This window comes from the organism of the source record quoted next, unplaced genomic scaffold (genome assembly GCF_019419815.1).
Source record: "Pyrus x bretschneideri cultivar Hongxiangsu unplaced genomic scaffold, Pyrus_bretschneideri_v1 Contig119, whole genome shotgun sequence".
Classification (NCBI taxonomy): domain Eukaryota; kingdom Viridiplantae; phylum Streptophyta; class Magnoliopsida; order Rosales; family Rosaceae; genus Pyrus; species Pyrus x bretschneideri.
This window is the reverse complement of record NW_025999412.1, coordinates 315995-336089: the sequence shown is the minus strand read 5'-3', so window position 1 is coordinate 336089 and position 20095 is coordinate 315995. Positions and strand designations below refer to the sequence as shown.

At 36.7% G+C, this 20095-nt stretch overlaps 1 protein-coding gene across 1 annotated transcript; it reads right to left on the bottom strand.

The window, feature by feature from the left end:
* Window positions 1-11118: 11118 nt before the first annotated feature.
* On the bottom strand, window positions 11119-18548 carry LOC125474080 (preprotein translocase subunit SCY1, chloroplastic). The gene is made up of 8 exons (XM_048577510.1): window positions 18228-18548; window positions 17624-17781; window positions 17128-17513; window positions 16163-16462; window positions 15991-16083; window positions 14445-14568; window positions 13724-13887; window positions 11119-11586 (listed from the first exon to the last, which is right to left on the bottom strand). The coding sequence occupies exons 1-8, from the start codon at window positions 18437-18439 to the stop codon at window positions 11356-11358; spliced, it is 1668 nt and encodes a 555-aa protein (XP_048433467.1). The 5' UTR covers window positions 18440-18548; the 3' UTR covers window positions 11119-11355.
* Window positions 18549-20095: the final 1547 nt, after the last annotated feature.

Below are 20095 nucleotides of genomic sequence, written 5' to 3'. Positions count from 1 at the left end.
TGTGTGTGACTCTATGTTTGAAACATTGAGGACAATGTTTGGTTTAAGTGTGGGAGGGTAAACAGAATGCTTTTCATGACTTATTTTCGAATTTTATCACTTATCACTTCTAAAGTTGTTACTCACTGTTTGTAAGTGTTTTTATTGTGTTTTGAAGTGTTTTAATGTGTCCTATAACAGAAAATTCGAAAATCTTGAAAAAAAAAAAATCGAAAAATCTTGAAAAAATACCAAAAAGAGTTGTTTTTGTTGATTGTTTGTGTCTTAGGGTACCTTCCAACACAATGATGAGGATTTGGTTTTTAATTGCATGACTGTTAAAGAAAGTTACAAACATGGGTGGAAGTTTGATATGCTCTTTGGTTTATGCTTAGTTGTAGTTGTCATTTACGAATTCACATGTAATCGCAAAAAGAAAAAATCAGTTTTTGTAACATGCTTGAAGGAAGAAACTCAAACTAACGCTACAACCCTGAGAGACTTAAGCCTATTCTTTGTTTGAAGAGTTATTAATCTGTGATGTTTTTGTTTTCTAAAATCGTTGCATGATCTCATTATATCTTCGTTTGGTTGCTACTTAGAATGCGTTTTCATCATTTTAGTTCCAAATACTAGAACTCATGCCCATTTCATTCAAAGCATAAAATTGGTTGCATAACAAATAACAAGATGAAGTTGTTTAGTTTAACCAGAGCCAAAAAGAGAGCCTTATTTAGCCTATTTTCTTTGTTAGCCTGCATTATTCCTACGTAGCCTAGTGTAGGACTATCCATACCCTTATTCTTAAAGAATAGTGGAGCATGACTTGTTGGGATTCCTTTTGATCTACAATATGCAGAAAAACAAGTGTGGGGGAAGAATTTGTCTATGTCAATTGGTGAAGGAGTACGTTTTGTGTTTCAAAAGAAGGAAAAAAGAAAAGAAAGAAAGAAAAAAAAACATGGAAAAAGAAAGAGAAAAGAAAAAGTTGTGCAAAAAAAAGAAAAGCAAAGGTTGAAAAGAAGTAAGATGGAGTTCAAAAGTGTTGGTTGTTGAAGAAGGGTCCAAAAAAGTTGAATCTGGCCCTAAGTGTTGTGTGAATCTCCCATGGGTGTTTAAAGTTGATTTCTGCAATTAAAAGTTGAATTCTAAGTGTTGCTTTCATTATGTTACTTACTATTACTTTAAGAACCTTTGTTTATCTTTAACCTTTCTTTGTTAGCCAATACCTTAGCCTCGTTACAACCCTTAGACTTCTATCTTGATTGTTATGTGTTTCAATATGTTGAGTTTGAAATTGGTACGAGCATATGGTATCCCTTGTGCTAGCTTCTGAGTAGTGGCATTCCATTCATGAGATCATATACATGTTGTATTAATAATTCCAAAAAGTGCCTTCTTTGTTATAACATATGTGAGTGCTAGTCTACATGTTTACATCAATCTTCTCACATATACCTAGTGTAGGGAGTGTAGTCAGAAAACCTATGTGAAAATAGAGAGTATATCCGGTGAGGAATTGAGTGAATTCTCTAAGGCATGTTACTATATTCAAAATGTTGTTTTCATTGATTAAATGAAAGCTAGTGAGTGGTTACTGCGATTAAGTGTATACTCAAGAGTAAGGATGGCTAAAATCTATGTGAGTAGTGATTTTAACGTGTCATGTTTCATTGGAAATCCCTGAGGCAGTTGTTGGAAGGTTTAGATTTTATTTTGTTTTCTTTGTTTTGCTCAGGGACAAGCAGAAGCTAAGTGTGGGGGAATTTGATAGGAGTGTATATATATATATATATATATATATATATATATATATATATATGTGACTTTGTTAACCTGTTTCTTTGCATTTAATGAGTTAGTTTCTATTTATTATAGTGATTTAAGCTATTTTCGTGTGTTTGTAGGTCCAATTGGCAAAGGTAACAAGAAATGGCAATTTGGAGCATTTTGGAGCAGTTTTGGGCTTGGATTGGATAGCATGCATATGGAGCAAGGTGGATGGACGTTTTTGAAGTTCAAATGAAGCTAGGATTGTGCTAAAGAGATGGAGAAACTAATTCAAGACATAGAAGATAAGGAATCAATCAACTAACAGGAAGGAACATTATCCAAAACCTTATCAAAACCTTATCCAAACTTACCTTATCTTATCTTATCCTATCCTAATCTTATCCTACCTTAATTCGAGCTGCAAGGGGGAATCAATTTCACACTAAATCACCTAAATATCTAGTTCTAGAAGCCCTATCCTCTACCCTAGATTTTTGCCACACAAGCTAACCATTTTCCCTTAGAAATCTGCCGCATCACCCTAGTCCTTTTCCTTCTTGGTTTGTGTCGTGTAATCCTTCTCCTTTACATCCTTCGCTATGCCCCCTAGCCCTATAAATACACCACACATCTGGTGCATAATGAGAGCCTTAGAGAGAAATTCAGAGAAATTAAACACTTTGTGCTGCAGCTTTGTAAGGAAGAAGAGCTTGGAGCCGTGCCTGCCATCCAAAACCTTTGGATTGCTAGAGCGTTTCTATGTGTATTCTATCCTTAGTTTTAGTTCAATGTTTATTTTAATTTGATTTTCAATTATGATGAACATGTGGAACTAATTTTGTTGTAGCTAGAGGTGAATTCAAAGCCATGAACATATATGTGATATGAATTGATTACATCTAGTTATTATTTCATAAATCATGAATGCAATTTACTTATCTGTTTGATTGATAACTTATTCTTGTATGTTGATTAAGGAGGCATACTTAGTTTGCATGCATGAATTTGATGCTAAAATATGCTAAAATATAAGGGAGTTTCACCTAATAGTTATAAACTTATATTTACAAGTAGTGGAGGTTGCTAGTCACGATCACGTTATGTAAATTCCTGGCAGGAGTATCATGCAGTTTATAGTTACGAATGTCATGTCAATGCTTATGATTTTCATAGAATTTAATGATCTTTGATATGTATCTCTATTATGCAGTTCATGTAGGGAACTTGATAAAAATAATTTGGTTGTGTCGCTGAGTCCAATTCAATGAATTTAGGAAAATCTAATGGTTAATTTGTGCAGTTCACGATTAACTTGGGGTATTGTCATTCATGGTTTATAGGAATAATAACTGGAAATCGATTTGTATGCACATGTGTCATGTGTGGAGAAGGACCCTCTAGCTAGCTTTTCACCCCTTAAGTCACCTTAATTTCTTGCAACCTTTACTTAGTTCTACAACTTATTAGTTTTAAGTCAATTTTCGTCCAAACAAACCCCCTTTTCATGTTTTGAGTGAATTTAGTTAGATTTTCGTCCAAATCACCCCTTAGTGCTCGTTTTGAGTTATTTGAGTCAGTTTAGTTTGTTTTGAGTCAGTTTAGCTTAGTTTTATGTTTTTGAGTCTAATTAGTGTAGATTAGCATCCCTCCTAATCCCTGGACTAGAACGATCCCTACTTACGCATACTATAATTGTCTAAAAGAGGGTTTAATTTGTGTGTTAGTTTCTACTACATCAGTTTACACAAGGGATTCACCCAAGTGGAGGGCCTTCAAGTCACCTCCTAACTCCTTAGATCTTCCTTGTGATTTTCTTCCCTTTTGATTCTCCTTTGCTCCTTGAGGATGTGAGGAAAGGAACTCCAAAAATACCAAAAGTTTGGTACCTCTAACTCTCCACACCAAGGATGATGGTGTGAAGATGATATGGATTACCTAGAGGAAGTTGGATGCTAGTGAACTCCCCTAGGAAGGCCGGCCTCTATAGAGAAAAAGGAGAAAAAGTTTCTCTTCTTTGCCTTAAGAAAACCCTGGTGAGAGAATGGCTATAAAGATGCCTTTATACCACCTCACATGTGAGTGGTAAACTTGCAATTAACCCAAGTTTGCTACCACTCACCCTGTGTCCGGTTTTGACTTTATATTTGGGTTAATTTCCATCTAGTTTTAGTTGTCACACAACTTAAACTTAATGGGCCTTGTGGACCAAAACCCTTTTGGGCCCCGACACCCGAAACTAACTTAAAAGCCCAATACAAACCTTTCGTATAATTAATTAACTAATTAATTAATCTTGACCATTCCCAATTAAACCATTTAATTGCTTATTTATCTCATTTATATTTATTCACCTTCATCCTTACTCGGTGTATGATCCATTATGTTCCAATTAGCAAGGCAGTGAGCGATTGTTACTCTTAACAATCAATTGTGAATTGAAACTACATTTCAATTTTCCCTTTGATGAAGATTAATGTTTGCTAATCTTCAGGGCTTCCACAAACCATGAGTGACACCTAGCAATATGTCATGGCTACCCAAGCTAAGTAGAAGTGGTTGGAGAACCTATCCAGTTACAATTACAATGCAATTTGGTCCTTCTCTAATACAATATTCTTAATCACATTGTCTGAGTGATAGTTTGTTTCATGTCTACTATCCAATGTGATACTTCTCTATATGATTCAATTGAATATGATTTGGAACAAACTTCCTAGGTCATATTCGTATGTTTTGGCCAAAGACTCCCGAATCATATCTCAGAGTATTCTCCCTCCACCATGGAAGGTTAGAGATCCCTTGTTGTGCATTCATATGCCTACATGACTAGATAGCTTGACCCGAACAATGTCGTGGACACTCTCGATGGAATGCCTTTGACTTGATCAAAGATCAAGGACCTAACCATTAGACATCTATGATGCCTCAAATCAAAGGACTACTTTGCATATTGCAACTTATGAGTTTTTACATGACATGTATGTTCGAACTCTCTTTTGATCGTAGTTCAGTGTACTCAATTACCTTTTGAGCACGTATGTGTTTGTCTCAGTGTCCAACACCAAATGACTTGAGACTAGTCATACTCACGCTTGAGTTAACATAACACATACTAACCTTAGCGGATTGTCAATGCCCAATTGACAATCCTATGGCTAGGAACGTTTTAGGAATGAAGAGAAATGTCTCGTTAATCTAACTTACTGGGATCACTTCTCTCTTAAATTAAATACATTCCTTGGATTCCCTTATTTCTTAAACACATAATACAATAAATGGTGATTAACAATAAGCTTTGCCCTTCATTAAACATATAATAGTTTAACACAATAAGTATTCCAAAACATGTTACATCAAATGAGTGGCTTTGTGGGCATACTTCTAACATCAACGGCTAGACATGCTACTTCTAAAGTGAGCAGATGAGTCCACGTAGACTTTATGGCTGTGAGCTCCAGCTTAGAAACTTGTGGAACTTTTAACCGTAGGACCAGCAACTACGCACGGTACTTTTGAAGTAAGTAAACGAGTCCACGTAGTCTCTATTGTCGTGACCTCCAACTTAAAAACTTGCAAACTTTTAGCAATAGGACTAGCGACTAGGCACAATACTTTCGAAGTAAGCAAACGAGTCCATGCAACCTCTATGGTCGTGAGTCTTGGCTTCTCAAGGCGTTAAGCAGCTGAGCTTGTTGTGAGCGATTGCCCCCTGACCATATGCTGCTTAGTTGGTCTCCAAGTATACGATCCTTTAAGCTGGGTGGCCTAATCACAACATAATAAAGATCATTTGGACACAAAATTCGCTAACTAATCACATCAGAAGTATGTACTTGTACGGAATTTTATGGGAAATAATTCAAGGAATGCAATGCACTTTATCTAACCAATCCAGTGGGTTGTGAGCTAGTAGCACGTGTTAAAGACCAGTGTAAACATGAAAATCACTAACTGGCCACAATAGAATTGTGCATTGTTTAGAAATTCTTAAGCAGTTACTGAGGGAGTTGTCCTGCATTTTGTAGTACATATGACCTGTAGGTTTTGTAACATGTCGGCAACTAATAAATTCTTATATGAACATGAAGATTGCTAACTAGTCACAACAAAAGTGTGCAGTTGTATGAATCTTTATAGGTAGTTACTTGAGGGAGTTTTCTAAAATGGTGTCTAGATCCCCTAGGTTGTGTAGCATGTTAGCAGCTAATAAAGTTTTGTATGGATGGGAAGATTGTTAACTGTTCACAACAGAAGTACACAGTTGTATGAGTCTTTGTAAACAGTTACCCCATGAGTGTTTTACACTTAAAGAGTTTACATAACCCATACGAAGCGTAGCACGTCGGCAGCTTATAAAGTTTCGTAAGAACACGAATGGTCACTTAACTAGTCACATCAAAGGCATGTAGTTGTATGGATCTTCGTGAGCAGAGGTTCAGGAATACATTATGCCTCTTCTGATAGACAGACCCGAGTTTCCACAAATTAAGCCACGGGCTTGAAATTCTTCAATTAGCCAAGTCTTGATGAAGACTATTATGGTTAACTATGGGAATATCGGCGCAGGTCTTTGTGCACCCAATTACACCAAGGCAACCAGGCCCATCCCTGCCTGGATATTCAGGCAGCTTACCCTCTCTAGGGTGTCCGAGAATTAGTTTACCCTCTCACACTAAAGATCATGGGGACTGTTGCGAGCATGCAATTGAGCCAAGCTATAGATAACTCTTCAAACCTTCATCGAAAATAGAAGCATATCAAACTCTACTAAAAGGTAGGAACTGCAAAATAAATTGAATAATCCTCGATCTGCTTGGGACATCGAACTTCAATCGGTCTGCACGAGTCCAGGTTGTGACAAAATGCGGGATTCGTTTTTTTGGAGCCTTCCCTAGGGGCAAAGATGAAGGCTTTTCTGGGACTAGATCTCTTGGCTGGAACAACTGGATTTTCGCCCTTTTGTTGTAGCTAGAGAGGAGTTGTTGTTGGTAAACTGCGATGTGGGTGGCAAACTTCACGTGTTCTTCCTCTGCTAGGTCTAGGTTGGCGGCCATTTTCTTCTTATTCTGCTCTAAACTTGGTAGTATAATGCTGATACTTAGGGCGATGACATTGGGAGAAATTATCGCCTCTGAACTGAATGCCAAGGAGATTGGAGTTTCACTAGTTGGTCATCGTTTGGTAGTGAGGTATTGCCCATAGAACACTGGGGAGTTCGTCTAGCCATTTCAACAATCTAAAATATTGATTGTGCTCATTTTCGTTTTAATTTCCCCCCAATTCGAGAATGGGATTGAGATTTTGCCAATAAAAAAGAACGGGGGCGGGTGTCAAATTAAATGTTTGCCCAATTTTTTTCACGCATTCAGTCGCTCACCATCAGCATCACAGACCACTGCATCTATTTCTCTTCATCGGTCCCTTTCTCTCCAACGTCACACCATCGACCACCACCGGCCACCACCGACGTCTTTCTCTCTCCCATGCCATTAGTCTTTCTTTCTTTCTTTCATTTGGAATCTTGAATAATTTGTTTTTAAAATGTTATCTAAATTGCCAAATTTTATAAAGAAAACCATAATAAGCTAGGGCTGGTTCGATATGGGATACCAAACCAAAAACACTATCTCGAATCTCAAACCAAAATTTTTTGGGACGGGAATTTGAAGACCGATCCCAAACCAAATTTTCGGGAATCTTGAAATATTTTCAGGATTTCGGGACAAATCAGGATTAAATTTTAAATTTGGGCTTTTGGGCTATTAGGTTGAAACTTGACATATTCGGCTTTTGGGCTTTTAATCAGTTACATCTTTTGGTGGGTTTTAAAGCTAATCTTCTGATGCGAAAATAATTAAGCACACAAATTAACCCTCTTGTTGTCAAATTGTAGTAAGGATGCAAGTAGGGATCGTTCTAGACCGGGGATTAGGAGGGCTTGCTAAAACCTCTAAACTGACTCAAAAACATAAAAACAAAGTTAAAAACGTTCACAAAGACTCAAAGGACTCAAAACAAGTTCAAAAGACTCAAAACTGCCTAAAAACACTAACTAAGCAGTTTCTGACCTTAAACACAATTTTGGATGAATTTAAGATTATAGGTTGATTCAAAACACTTTAAAACACAAACTAAACAGATTCTAAACACTATAGAACAAGAAAGTAAAAGGGGGTTTTGATTTGACGAAAATTGAAATAACAAAACAAGTTATAAAACTAGGCAGATTGTAAAACGAATTTTGGAAACAAGATGATGGATGGATTAGTTAGAGGTCCATTCTCCACACATGACACATTTGTATATGAATCGATTCTCCAATTGCTTTTCACTAACTATGATGCTCAACACCCCAAGTTAACCGTGATGCACTAATTAACCCTCAAACTTTCCTTATGTCATTGAATTGGATGATGCATGCGACAATTCAAATTATTCTCCAACGGTCCTCAACATGAATGCATAGAAGAGATACAGTGAGAGATCATTATGCTCTATGAAAATCATAAGTGTTGACAAGGCAATTGTAACTATGAATGCATGATACTCTTGCCAAGAATTCAATTAACGCGGTTGTGACTAGCAACCTTCACTACTCATGTTTATAAACTTGTGACGATTAGGTGAAACTCGTTTATAAACTAGCATCAAGTTCATGAATGAAAACTAAGTATGCATCCTTAATCAACATACAAGAACAAGTTTTGAATAAAACAGATAATTGAATTGCAATCACAACTTAACAAATCACAATTGGAAGAAATCAATTCATATCTCAAACATGTTCATGGCTTCAAACTTTCCCCTAACTAATTAGGGGTTTAGCCACTCATAATTACAGCAAACTTAGAAGATAATAACAAAGTAAACATTGAAAACAAGAACGAAGTACACCTAAGAACGCTCCAATCTACAAGCATGAAACGTTCAAGGCTTCCTTCCTCTCCTAATTGCTGCGGCACAAGGGATTATGGTGAGTTTAGGGATTATGGATGATGTAGAATGATGGATTTAGGGTTGGGATGGATGTAGGGGACGGCAAGGCTTGGTTTTGGGCAAAAAATATGAAGAATGGTGAAGTATGGATGTGTTAGAGGGATGGGATGAATTTCTGGCGTGAATGGTGAATGAATGGAGAGTTTTGTCGCTACAACAAGGATGTTTATTTATAGGATTTCAGGAATTAAAACCCTAGGTTATTTAGGTAATCAGGATTTAAGTCAAAAGCTTTTAGAAATAGGAAATCAAATTAGAAATTTAAAGGAACCTACCTAAAAGTTGCGGTAATAGCATAACACACAAAAGGAATGTGTTTTAATGCAAGGAAATAGGAAAGAACCCTCTCCCTTGCACGACAAGAAAGAGGAAGGGTCAAGGGAGGTGCGGCTAAGGCTTTTAAGAAAAGGATTGTGACATAATCTTGCAGATTTTGGGAGAGAAAAGGAAGCTAACTCACGGCAAGAAAGGGAAAGGACTTTAAGGCCAGAAATTTGGAGAGAAAAGGAAGGTAAGGTGCGGCACAATTTAGGGCATGTCTAGGGCTTCTAGAACATGTGATTTAGGCAACCAACATTATTTGGAAACTTGCACAATTGGAAACCTTTCAAGAATAGAAACTCCCCATAATGGAAACTGGTTTCCAATTCTTGATTCCTCCTTCTTCCTTCGATTCCAGGCTCACTTGGTCTTTAATTTCGTCCAACACTTTGGCTCCAAGCATAAGCTATCCATCTTTAGCCCAAAAGTGTTCCAAAATGCACTTCTTTGCTCCTTTAGCCCTTAGAACCTGAAAACATACGAAAATGGCTTAAAAGACTTAAAGAACTAAGAAATAACAACGTAAATGCACAAGAACAAGCCAACTAAGTCGCCTAAATATGCTCCTATCATCTTCCACAAACCAAACTACAACTAACTCAAATTGGTTTCAAATCAAAATTCCTATTTGTAAGTGTTAACCAAATGAAAAAAACCTTAGAAAACAAAATCCAGATTACCAAATATGAACCAAATGATAGATGTAATCTAAATAAAAAGAAAAAGAGTTCTAAATTTATGTTCACCTATAAGTTAAACTCAAATCCTTTAACTAAGAGTTAGGTTTATAAGTCACACACATGCATTGTTCAAAGATACATTGCTTCACAGCTAAGGCTTTCGGAGATCGGTGAACAACTTGCAAGGATGAAACCTTCTAGGAGAGGTCCTGCAAATACAAATACTGCAATCTTAGAAACGAGGAAAAAAATTAACAAATTTACCTCACAAAGCCCCAAAAATTGAAGGCAAAAACCATCAAAACATGTATTTTTACTTTCTGGTTTTCCATTTCCTGAAATCAAAAATTAGATGATGCAAAGCCAAAAGAAGCAACAAAAATTATTATGAAAAATATACAGAACTTTCATGAAAAATAAACAAACTAGAGCAGAAAACACATCAAAATGTGGAGCTGCAAAACCCTTGGATTAAAAAATGAAAATCTAGATATTATCCATAAGAGATTTACAACCCACCAATTGAACAAAACCCACATTAATGTATTAAAGAATTAGACTTTCTAAGACCCTTTTGGAGCAACAAAGTAAAAACCCAGAAAACTTTACCTTGCAAATTCCAGTAATAGCCTCATTCCTAAATCGAAAAAGAAAATAAAATCATAAACGTTTACCTGATGGTAAACATAAATATAGAAATTAAATTAGGGTTGGAATCATGAACATCCAATCCAAAACATGAACAAATTTCACAAACCCTATTCTAGAATTCAAACCCTAAATTAATTCCCAAATTTACCTGATTTGGGGGAGAATCGGTGCACAGTGAGGGATGAGAAGGAAGGCTCCACAGTGAGGGATGAGAAGTCGAGGGAGAGAGATCATAGAGGTGATAGGTCAGTCCAGAGAAAGGTGAGTCACTTGTGTGATGTGGGTGTGGCCGGATTCGAAGACGGCGAATAAGGAGGAGGAGAGAGATCGAGAGAAATCGGCGACAAGGGTGAGGAGGTGAGGTCATGAGAGAGTGACTGAGTGAGGGTGAGGTCGAGGAGGGTGAGGTGAGGTCGAGAAAGAGAGTGATGGAGTGAGGGTGAGTTGAGGACGATGAGGAGGGTGAGGTGAGGTTGAGACTCTGAGTGAGGGTTTATTTAGATTCAACAATTGAGAATAAATCTCAACCAAATCAGATGACTGTTCCAATTCCAAATATATATTTAAAATTAAATAATAATTTTTTTTTAATTTCAGTTTGGTTTGGGATTTTTTCGGTTCGATTTCGAGATTTTTTCGATTCGGTTTGGAATTTTAGGTTTCTTTTCCACCTCTAAATCAGCCGTGCTTTTAAGTTTTGACGGTAAGAACCTGAGCATTACAAATTCATTTCTGCTTCCCTTTGAATTTCCAAACGTCTTTTTCAAATATTACAAGAAAATTGGTGGATGCAGTGCAGCATACGTACAAGCCTCAATCGATCTTTAGTATCTCAACTCGTACATGTCTAACAGATGAAACTCTATTCATGCCAAACCACATCCCCTCGTCCCTACTAGTTTCCTTTGCATACACATCCTTTGTACAGCAGACTAAGTTTTTAATCTGTCATGCATTACGGGCCATACTTATCAATGTTATAGAACTCTATGTTCTTGTACTTCTGAGATATTATTTCTGCTTCAACTTTTCTTGCTGTGTCAGTTGCACAACCAACAAGGATGAGAACAGATGTGCCTGCGAATCCACGAAATGCAGTGAGGTGCGTCACTTGTTCAATCACTGAAGGACCAGCAGCCAGGATTGCCAGGAAGGCTGAACCAAGCACTGATATTCGACTTAGAACCTGCATCCAACCATCAAAAGACATTAATAATTCATTTCATTTCTAAGACGACAAGATCTAACATTTAATACGAAGTTCAAGCTTTCTGACGGAGATCCACAGAAGAAGAAAAAGTAAGAAAATGGCATATGATAGAGAGAACTTAAAAACAAAATGCTATGTTGTGAATCAATCCTTGAAGTCATAAATATATGAGAGGGTAACCAGAAATACGTATCAAGGACTCCCATGTCTAATGAATATCAAGAATACCATCCATATACGGAAAAAAGCGATACAATGGAGAGAACTTGGAAGCAATATACTATTTTGCAATACTCTTCAATGGAAAGTTGGATTGCAACCCGATAAAAGTAAAAGGAAGTTCACTGGATCAGCATGATGCACATAAAAATGCTTTGTGAATCAACCTTGAAAGCCATGAATATACAAGTTGGCATTACCGTGAATAAAATCAAATGCATAGTATCAAATGTCTTTCTTATACTAAATAAGAGAGGGGTAACCCCAAATATCTTAAGTTCCGTCAGTTGAAATTAAGCTTTTTTTTTTTTCCACATCTTCACCGCTCAAGACATAAATTGAAGTTACTGGAAAGGGGAAAAAAACAGATGCACCAATCAACCTCATTTAGTTTTTTTTTATTTTTGGTAATATGGACCTGTTTGGACCCCAGCACGCACTCGGTCCATATACTCTAAGTTGTTGTATGAGAAAAATATTGAGGATCATGATTTGTTTCCAGATAAAGGTTCAAATCAATCGCATGATCAATCTAGCTTCAATGTCCCGGTCGAAGATGACAAGACTTGGAGGCAATAGAGTTTCAGCCAAGAATAATTATGTGTATATTCAGCAAATATGCCAACGAATCAGAATATCATCATAATTACGTCATCCGGTAGACTTGGCCATCACAAAATTCATCCCTATAAATACAAGAGGTTTTGCAACGTAGAGAGCCCCTTCTCACATCCTTGAGAAAAACACTATCCTAACCCTCCCGCCAATACATCTTCAGTTTGGATAAGTAAATAGCACTGTGTTTGCAACCGGTGACATCTTTAGTTCAGATAAGTGAATAGCACTAGAGTGGTAGAACTAGGCGCTTTAGGAGCACCTTCAGTTCGGACAAGTGAACAGCACAGCTTCTGGTTAGTTGGTTATCTATCCAAGTCTCAACCAATAGAGTTTCGAACTTTTTCATCGAAAGAGGTCACTTCATCAGCTTCCCAACGAAGTGAAGTGTTCTCTGATTGGTTACTCTCCGGTGCACTTTCGCAATTCAACATTCAGATAGCCAAACTACATTCACCATAAAATGCTCATCTCTTTTGAGTACTTGTGTCCTTACAGCCTGATACCGATTCGGCGCACCTATATTTTCACGAATATAGTTGAGGTGACCGAAGATGGTGTAGGCCATCTTGAGCTTCACAATGATCTAGGAAACCTTGTCTTTAGGTTCTAGAACCCAAGGTCAAGATGTGTTCCTTTGCTATAATTGCTCAAGTACAGAAGTCAGCATCGCATTCAACACCACCACCGCCACATCTATTCTACTTGCGCGACCGAGCTCAGCTGAGAGTTGGCATGCCCTCATTCACAAGAATTACGTAGCTAGCTCATAATTACTCAGCATTGGGCGCCACGTAGGCTTTGTAATTTCTAGGGTCAACAGAACCAACTCCAATCTATTCTCGTTGGACATTCAAGAAAACTCACGAAGGTAAATAGCTAAGACATTTAAGCGATAACTTAGTACGGGATACTTCTATTTGAAAATCATAACCAATCTATGAAAAAGTAAAACCAATATAAAGAAAGCTGCATGAGTCATTCATAATAACCTTTTCAAACTTGATACAGTAGGCAACTAATTGGACACTTAAGACAGGAAGATGTTATTAATATTCACTCTTAGCATCACAGGTTGATTGTTCGATGGCAATTCACTAGTTATTAAATTTGATGCTACTTGAAAAACCAAGGAAACATGCCAATTTATGCACCCATCACAATTAACTCTACAAAAGAGTTTTATGGCTAATTGAGCATCAAGCTGACTGATTAGACACATCCATGGTAGTAATGCAAATAATCAACCACATATTTCTTTGACAAAGAAGAAACTTACTGTCTTAAGAAATGCAGCCGTACTTTTGCCCGGTCGTACAAGTGGTATTGATGCACCTTGGCGCTTCAACTGTTCACTTACATCATCAGGATCCAACTGTAGGAAAGTGTAGTAGTAGTTGAAGAAGGCTATTAAAAGGATGTTGGTGGGGAGATAGAAAGAACCTACAAAAAGTTAACTGGAAACTTTTAGCATATCAGATGTTCCAAATGCTAAAAATGGAATATAAGTGCTAATTAGACGATGGAACTATTCCTCTTCTGTCATTCAATTTATTAACCTACATCCGTAATGGATGCTATCATTACAACTTCCCCAAGGAAATTAATGAAAATTCAAATGACAAAAAAATCTAATTTCATCTCAAAACTCCATAGGATCTCTAGATAACCATAATAAAACCAAAACCAAAAAGCAAAATAACTAAAAGCCCAAGTCCAGTCATCACTTAATATTGACAACGAACAAGAAATCTGTAGTTAATTATCAAGAAGATTGTCAAATTCAAAGCAGAAGACTTTGACGATAAAATATGTTTGATGATGCACTAGATGTATATACAGGTGAATAATGGAAAAAATGTAGCAGGTTTTCAAGCTCAATCATGCAGGTTGAAATGAAGATAGTGTATAAGTATATAAGCCAATACATAGTTGTTATTCTTATCAACTTTTATGTCCAACTCCAACACCTATTACCACTAAAAATTGCAGCTTCTTACCCCCTGGATTTAAAGCCACTGCAGCGTTCTTCAATGCAGCTAAACCGGTGAAGCGTGCTATAGTACCAGGAAGAGCTAATGATGATGTAGAAAATATTATTGGCATAACTCCAGAACTATTCACCTGCTTAGTTGAATTATTTAGATAAACTACATATTAGGGAAAAAAATGATTGGGCATAAGGACGGAAAAAGTGTATCTATAAATTAGCGTCAATATAAGCAGTATTCAAAATAAATCATCATTAACATAAGCCGAACAAAAGAAAGGAGAGCACTTTTGAGAAGCAACCATAGCACTGGTTGGTGATGTTTATAAAATGGAAAGGGAATTTTGTTACTGGCAAAGATCTTACATATAGAATACTTGAAACTAGGGTGCTGGAAAAGAAATGGAAATATCAGAAAGAGAAGAATATGATGTATTCAGTAACACTAGAAGCCAAGGGTAACAACAATTATCTACAGAATGTCACTTGACCTGATATCAAGGATACTAAAGGATAGTGAGTACACCAGAGGCAGGCTGAGTTCATCATAAAGGTTATAACAATGCAGAATGCACGATGATAATATAAAACATATGAAATAAACCTAGATATTGCAGATTAGTAAAATGAAACTTTTCTAATCACCTTCCTATACTTTTGTTTCCTGAGTTGAGGTGTGCACCTACTATCTTCATAAGCACGACATACGTCTATTCATGCAATACTGCATGAGTAAGCAGAAAATAAAATAAAAACAGAAGAAAAGGCAGAACCTACAAAGGTGTGGAAAGAGATTTTTAGTTTTTTTGCTAGAAAAAGGTTATTCAATCACAAAACACACATTTACATGCAAATGAGTATGTACTATGTACACATCTTAATGATCAGAAAATAATTAGTGAATTGGCCAGAACATGCATAAAGTGGCAATTTCATAGAAAGGATACTCCTACAGGGAGAAAAGTTGTGATAAAAGAACCTACTGCTGAGACTGGAGATTTGGTGATAGTGGAATAACACCACTAAAGCACAAGAACATGGATACGGTATCATTCCAGTTGTTCTATTTCCATCTTTTGACAAGAAACATCACATTGAGGAATGCTTGTAAGGCAGTGAAAGGTTTATATAAATATTATTTCTCTTTCTGTATGACGGGAACCCTCATCAACTAGAGGGGAATAAAATAGAAAAAAATGGTAGTAGTCTTACTTGCAAGACAGGCATTCCCAATTTCTTGGCACTCTAACCAAGTAGGAATTGAGAAGACTCTCCAACAGAGTACACTTATGTGTAAGCAAGAACCAGTAATGGAACATATAAATTTGCTGAATGGTGACATAGTTAAAACGTCTCTCTGCTGACCTTTGTGGGCGAACGAAGAGATTCTATCCCATAAGGGGGTCTAAGTGATCAAAACCACTCTGAATTGGCAGGGAAAGAATTACACATATTTCCAAGTATGTCCACATTAGTATTTTCTAATCATTAGCATTATGACCATAAATCCTCTGAAATTCTACCACTTCAGAAAATTAAGAAGCAAGAATACAAACCTTAAAGGGTAGGTAAGCAGATCTTTGAAGCCCTCCACCTCTGTTGGTGTTATACCTTGAGGCATAGTTAAGTGGAATTTTCCTTTCTGCTTCCTGAAACCCTTTGTTTAGATCATTGCGAATGTTTCTCAACATCCAGAAAGCAGATATTTGTATTAAAAGAAGCATTTACCTGAACGTATACAATACCAAGGACCAATACAAAGAAGGAGACAACTATGGTGGCAAGTCCAACATAGTTACCATCCTGAAATGCCTGTGCAACAGTCCTACCGACGGATGCTGGAAAGTACGAGATGATGCTTGTGAATATCAAAAGAGATGTGCCATTTCCGAGTTTTAGGTCTGTGATTCGTTCGCCAATGTAAGTTGTCAATACTGAGCCAAGTGTCAATAAGGTAACAGAAGAGATAACCCACTCTGTACTGAAGTCATTGACATATGGACGAAGGTAGAATACTTGGCCAATTGCCTTCCATTAAAAAAGAGGCAGATATAAGCACATTGCAAGAATATCTCAAGAAATAATAATTTTTTAAAAAGTCATGCACAGACAGCATATTCAAAAGTTATATTTTGATGTACATAAAGGAATTTTCAGAACTGGGTGCACATATTAACCTCCCAGACTGCCCCAATATCTTACAGTGAACTGCATACTTAGATTCCAGATTCATCTAGAGTATTCACCACTTTTCCTAATAAAAACTACCCAAAACCATCAGACATCAGAACTACCCTCAGTTTACATTACTTTTACTTTGAGTTCTGACGATACCATATTTTCATGAATACCAACGTTTCATCCTAACATTTATGTACTATTGTCATTTGTCACTATCACTGGAATGATATCAACACCACCATCATGCCACTTGTATCACCACATCATTCTAGCTTGAGTGTCCTTGACTATCAGTACCTCCTGTGTTGCCACCATAACTAGCAATTACTATTGTTGTAGTGCTTATCAATACAACTCTTTCCCTAGATATTTAACTGAATCCTCAATTACTTCTAGCAAAACAATGATATGTATGCAAATAGATTGCAAGTTCCAAATGTTGTCATCAAAACATATATTGTCATTTTGATTAATGAGTGCAGCAATTGAAAAGAAAGGCCTAACTCCCTAACCTGGACTATGGCAAACCCAACTGAAGCATATTGAGTATACCGAACAATTTTCTTTCTTCCTGCTTCTCCTTCTCTTTTCTGAAGATCCTGCAACTTGGGATAAATTTGTGCAAGAAGCTGGAAGACAATCGAGGCATTGATGAATGGAACAATACCAAGTGAACATATCCCAAGTCTTCCGATGCCTCCTCCAGAGAAAGAATCCAAGGTGCTCAATAAACTATTACCGTCCAAATTTCCAACAAAAGCCTCACGGTTAACCCCACCAAGAGGTATATATATCCCAAGTCGAGACAAGGCCAGATATGCCAACAGCTTGAGGAACTTTCCGGGTAATGGGCCTTTAAAGAAGTCTCCAAAATCAATGGAACTGTCCTCTATTGCAGCTGTGAATGTCAAAGTATCCTAATCAACTGCTGTAAACTACAAATTTTAACTGCAACTTGAAAATATCTAAGGATCTTAAGCTATATTACTTATTCTTTATGAAACAAACCTGCCAAGCCTCTAGCTGAAGTGGGTTTCTCCTTCTTCGAACTTGAGGCACTCTCAAACGTTTGTGATAATATGCCTACAAAACTTTCCCAGGTAGCATTTACACCAGAATTGACATCTGAATTTATACCCAAGGGATCAAAAACCGAGGCTTCTGAGCTGCAAAATAACTTAAATCAGCTCGATAACTTTCATATCTGTATAATTCAGCTTTATAGTTCTAGGAAATACTTCAAGCCGTCTTTTTTTCTTCTTTTCTTTTAAATTGGACACAAAACAAATTGAATTCATACAGTATCGCGTAGCTTTCACTTTGATTGAATGCATTGCAAGATTCAATGGTCAAATATGCACTTGAGGTTGCAAATTGAGAGGGAATGCTATCAATATTTTCGAATCTCGACTCTATCTAATCCAAACCATCAATTTAAATTTCTTGCTATTCGAACTGCTGCACTTGTGAATGGAAAAGTGTAAACAAACAAAGAAACAAACAGAGACTATGAAATCGTCACTGAAAACATGCGTTACAAACCAAAATCCAAAAACCCAAGTGGGAGAAAACTCCAGAATTCCGTCAAAAGAAGAAGAAAATGAGAAATTACCGGCTGGAGAGAACGCCAAGCTTCCAAGATGTAGTGGTGGAGTTGGGTTTTCTCTGAACGGAGAAGCTGGGTTTGCAGACCGATCTTTTCAGTGCTGGAGAGGGTGAGGGAGTAAGATGAGAGAAGCTGTGGTTATGGCTACGGCTACGGCTATGGGGTGTGTTGAAGCAAAGCGGGGAGGAAGAAAAGGCTCCTCTGAGCGTTATCAACATTATTATCTTTTGCTGCTCTCAACTCTCTCCCGCTCTTTCCCTCTCTTTCCCTCTCCGTGTTTGCTCCTTCGCTGGTCGCAGTCGCTCTCACACTCACTAGTCAGTGGCTAAGGCTTGGGTGTTTATCACACTTTATTCCACCTTACTCTCCTTTTTTCTTTTTCTTTTTTAATTAAAAAATGATATTATTTTAATTAACCATAATAATGAACTAATTATAATAATATGATTCAAATTTATCTTTAACGAGAATTAAATTTAAAACCTTTCAGTTACGAGTGAAGAACAATACACTAGACCATAGTACAAAGTGATTTTTACATCTTATTCTTTACTTATAATTTTTATTCTTTCTTTCTTATTTAAATTTTTATTTATTTAAAAATTAGAGATATAGAGGAAAGTTAACTACCCACTAATTTCTTAGATTATAAATGATTTACCTTTTATCTTCTACTTTACATACAAAATTATTAAGAAAAATAATAAGAATATACACTTATTTGTACACGTGCTTTCACTTCTGTACAACTTTGCTTTCCTAATTAAATCTCAATCGCTCATTCGTGAAAAATCATGTACGTAACCTCTATAATAAGAGAAGAATTTATATAACAATGTACATCGTCATGTGGTATCCCCCGTGCCAATGAAACAAGGATATGCAAATAAAAATTTACACATATCTTTATTTTATTAGGACGGAATCTCAGTGTGTCAAATAAGTCATCTTCCTATAATAAAGGTATGATAATATGGTATGATCATGTTAATGATGGCACCAACAACACTACCAACTCCACAATTGGAAACATTCAATTTGAATATAATTGTAAGAAGGGGATTCCAATGACTTTCAATTGATTCTTCCTTGTTGGTTTGTATGAATTCAGCAAGGAGTTATTTTAGCCTTCCAAATAATTTGTTCACCCCTTCACACTTGTTAAATACTAGACAAACATCTCCAATTCAACTTTTGACAACGAGTGAAAAGCCCTGTTTCATAATTCCTCAAACTACGCATTAGGAGATCATTTTAAAGCATCCTTAAAATTAGGTTTTCTCCACACATATAGCGCAAAATAGCAAATCCTAACTACAATGATACAGTGACTACAATCATGTTGTTGTTTGCCTACAAACCACTATACAAATCACGAACAAGAATGTTACCAAAAGGAGGATTCGGTTGCATCTAGCCCAACTAGATTGCCTACATACCTTGTACCAATGCACACGGATCAAACCACCATAGTTTTTAGTAGACTCCTAATCCTAAGATCAAAGGCGATACCCTAGAGCCGAAACTAAGAGAGCAACAGATTATTGGAAGAGTAGAGAGCTATGCTTCTACTCTCCAAAGCTAAGAGAATTGTTTCTCAAGTCATTGTTAGTCCGAATCACCAGACTACCATCCCTAATGATTATCTTGGTATTACAAACATTTCAGGATTTGTTTTTTGACAACTTTCATTTCTTCGTAAAACTATTTGTAAGTGAAAAATCTATAGACATCCAAAATTTCGGTAAAACTAATGTTCACCAACAAATTAAATTTTAACTTGCTTGAGCTTAAGTGGTGACACGCCCTGACCTGGAATATCCACTAGGACTCTGAATCGAGCTGTGCTGGCCAACACCTAGAAGGTAACGAAG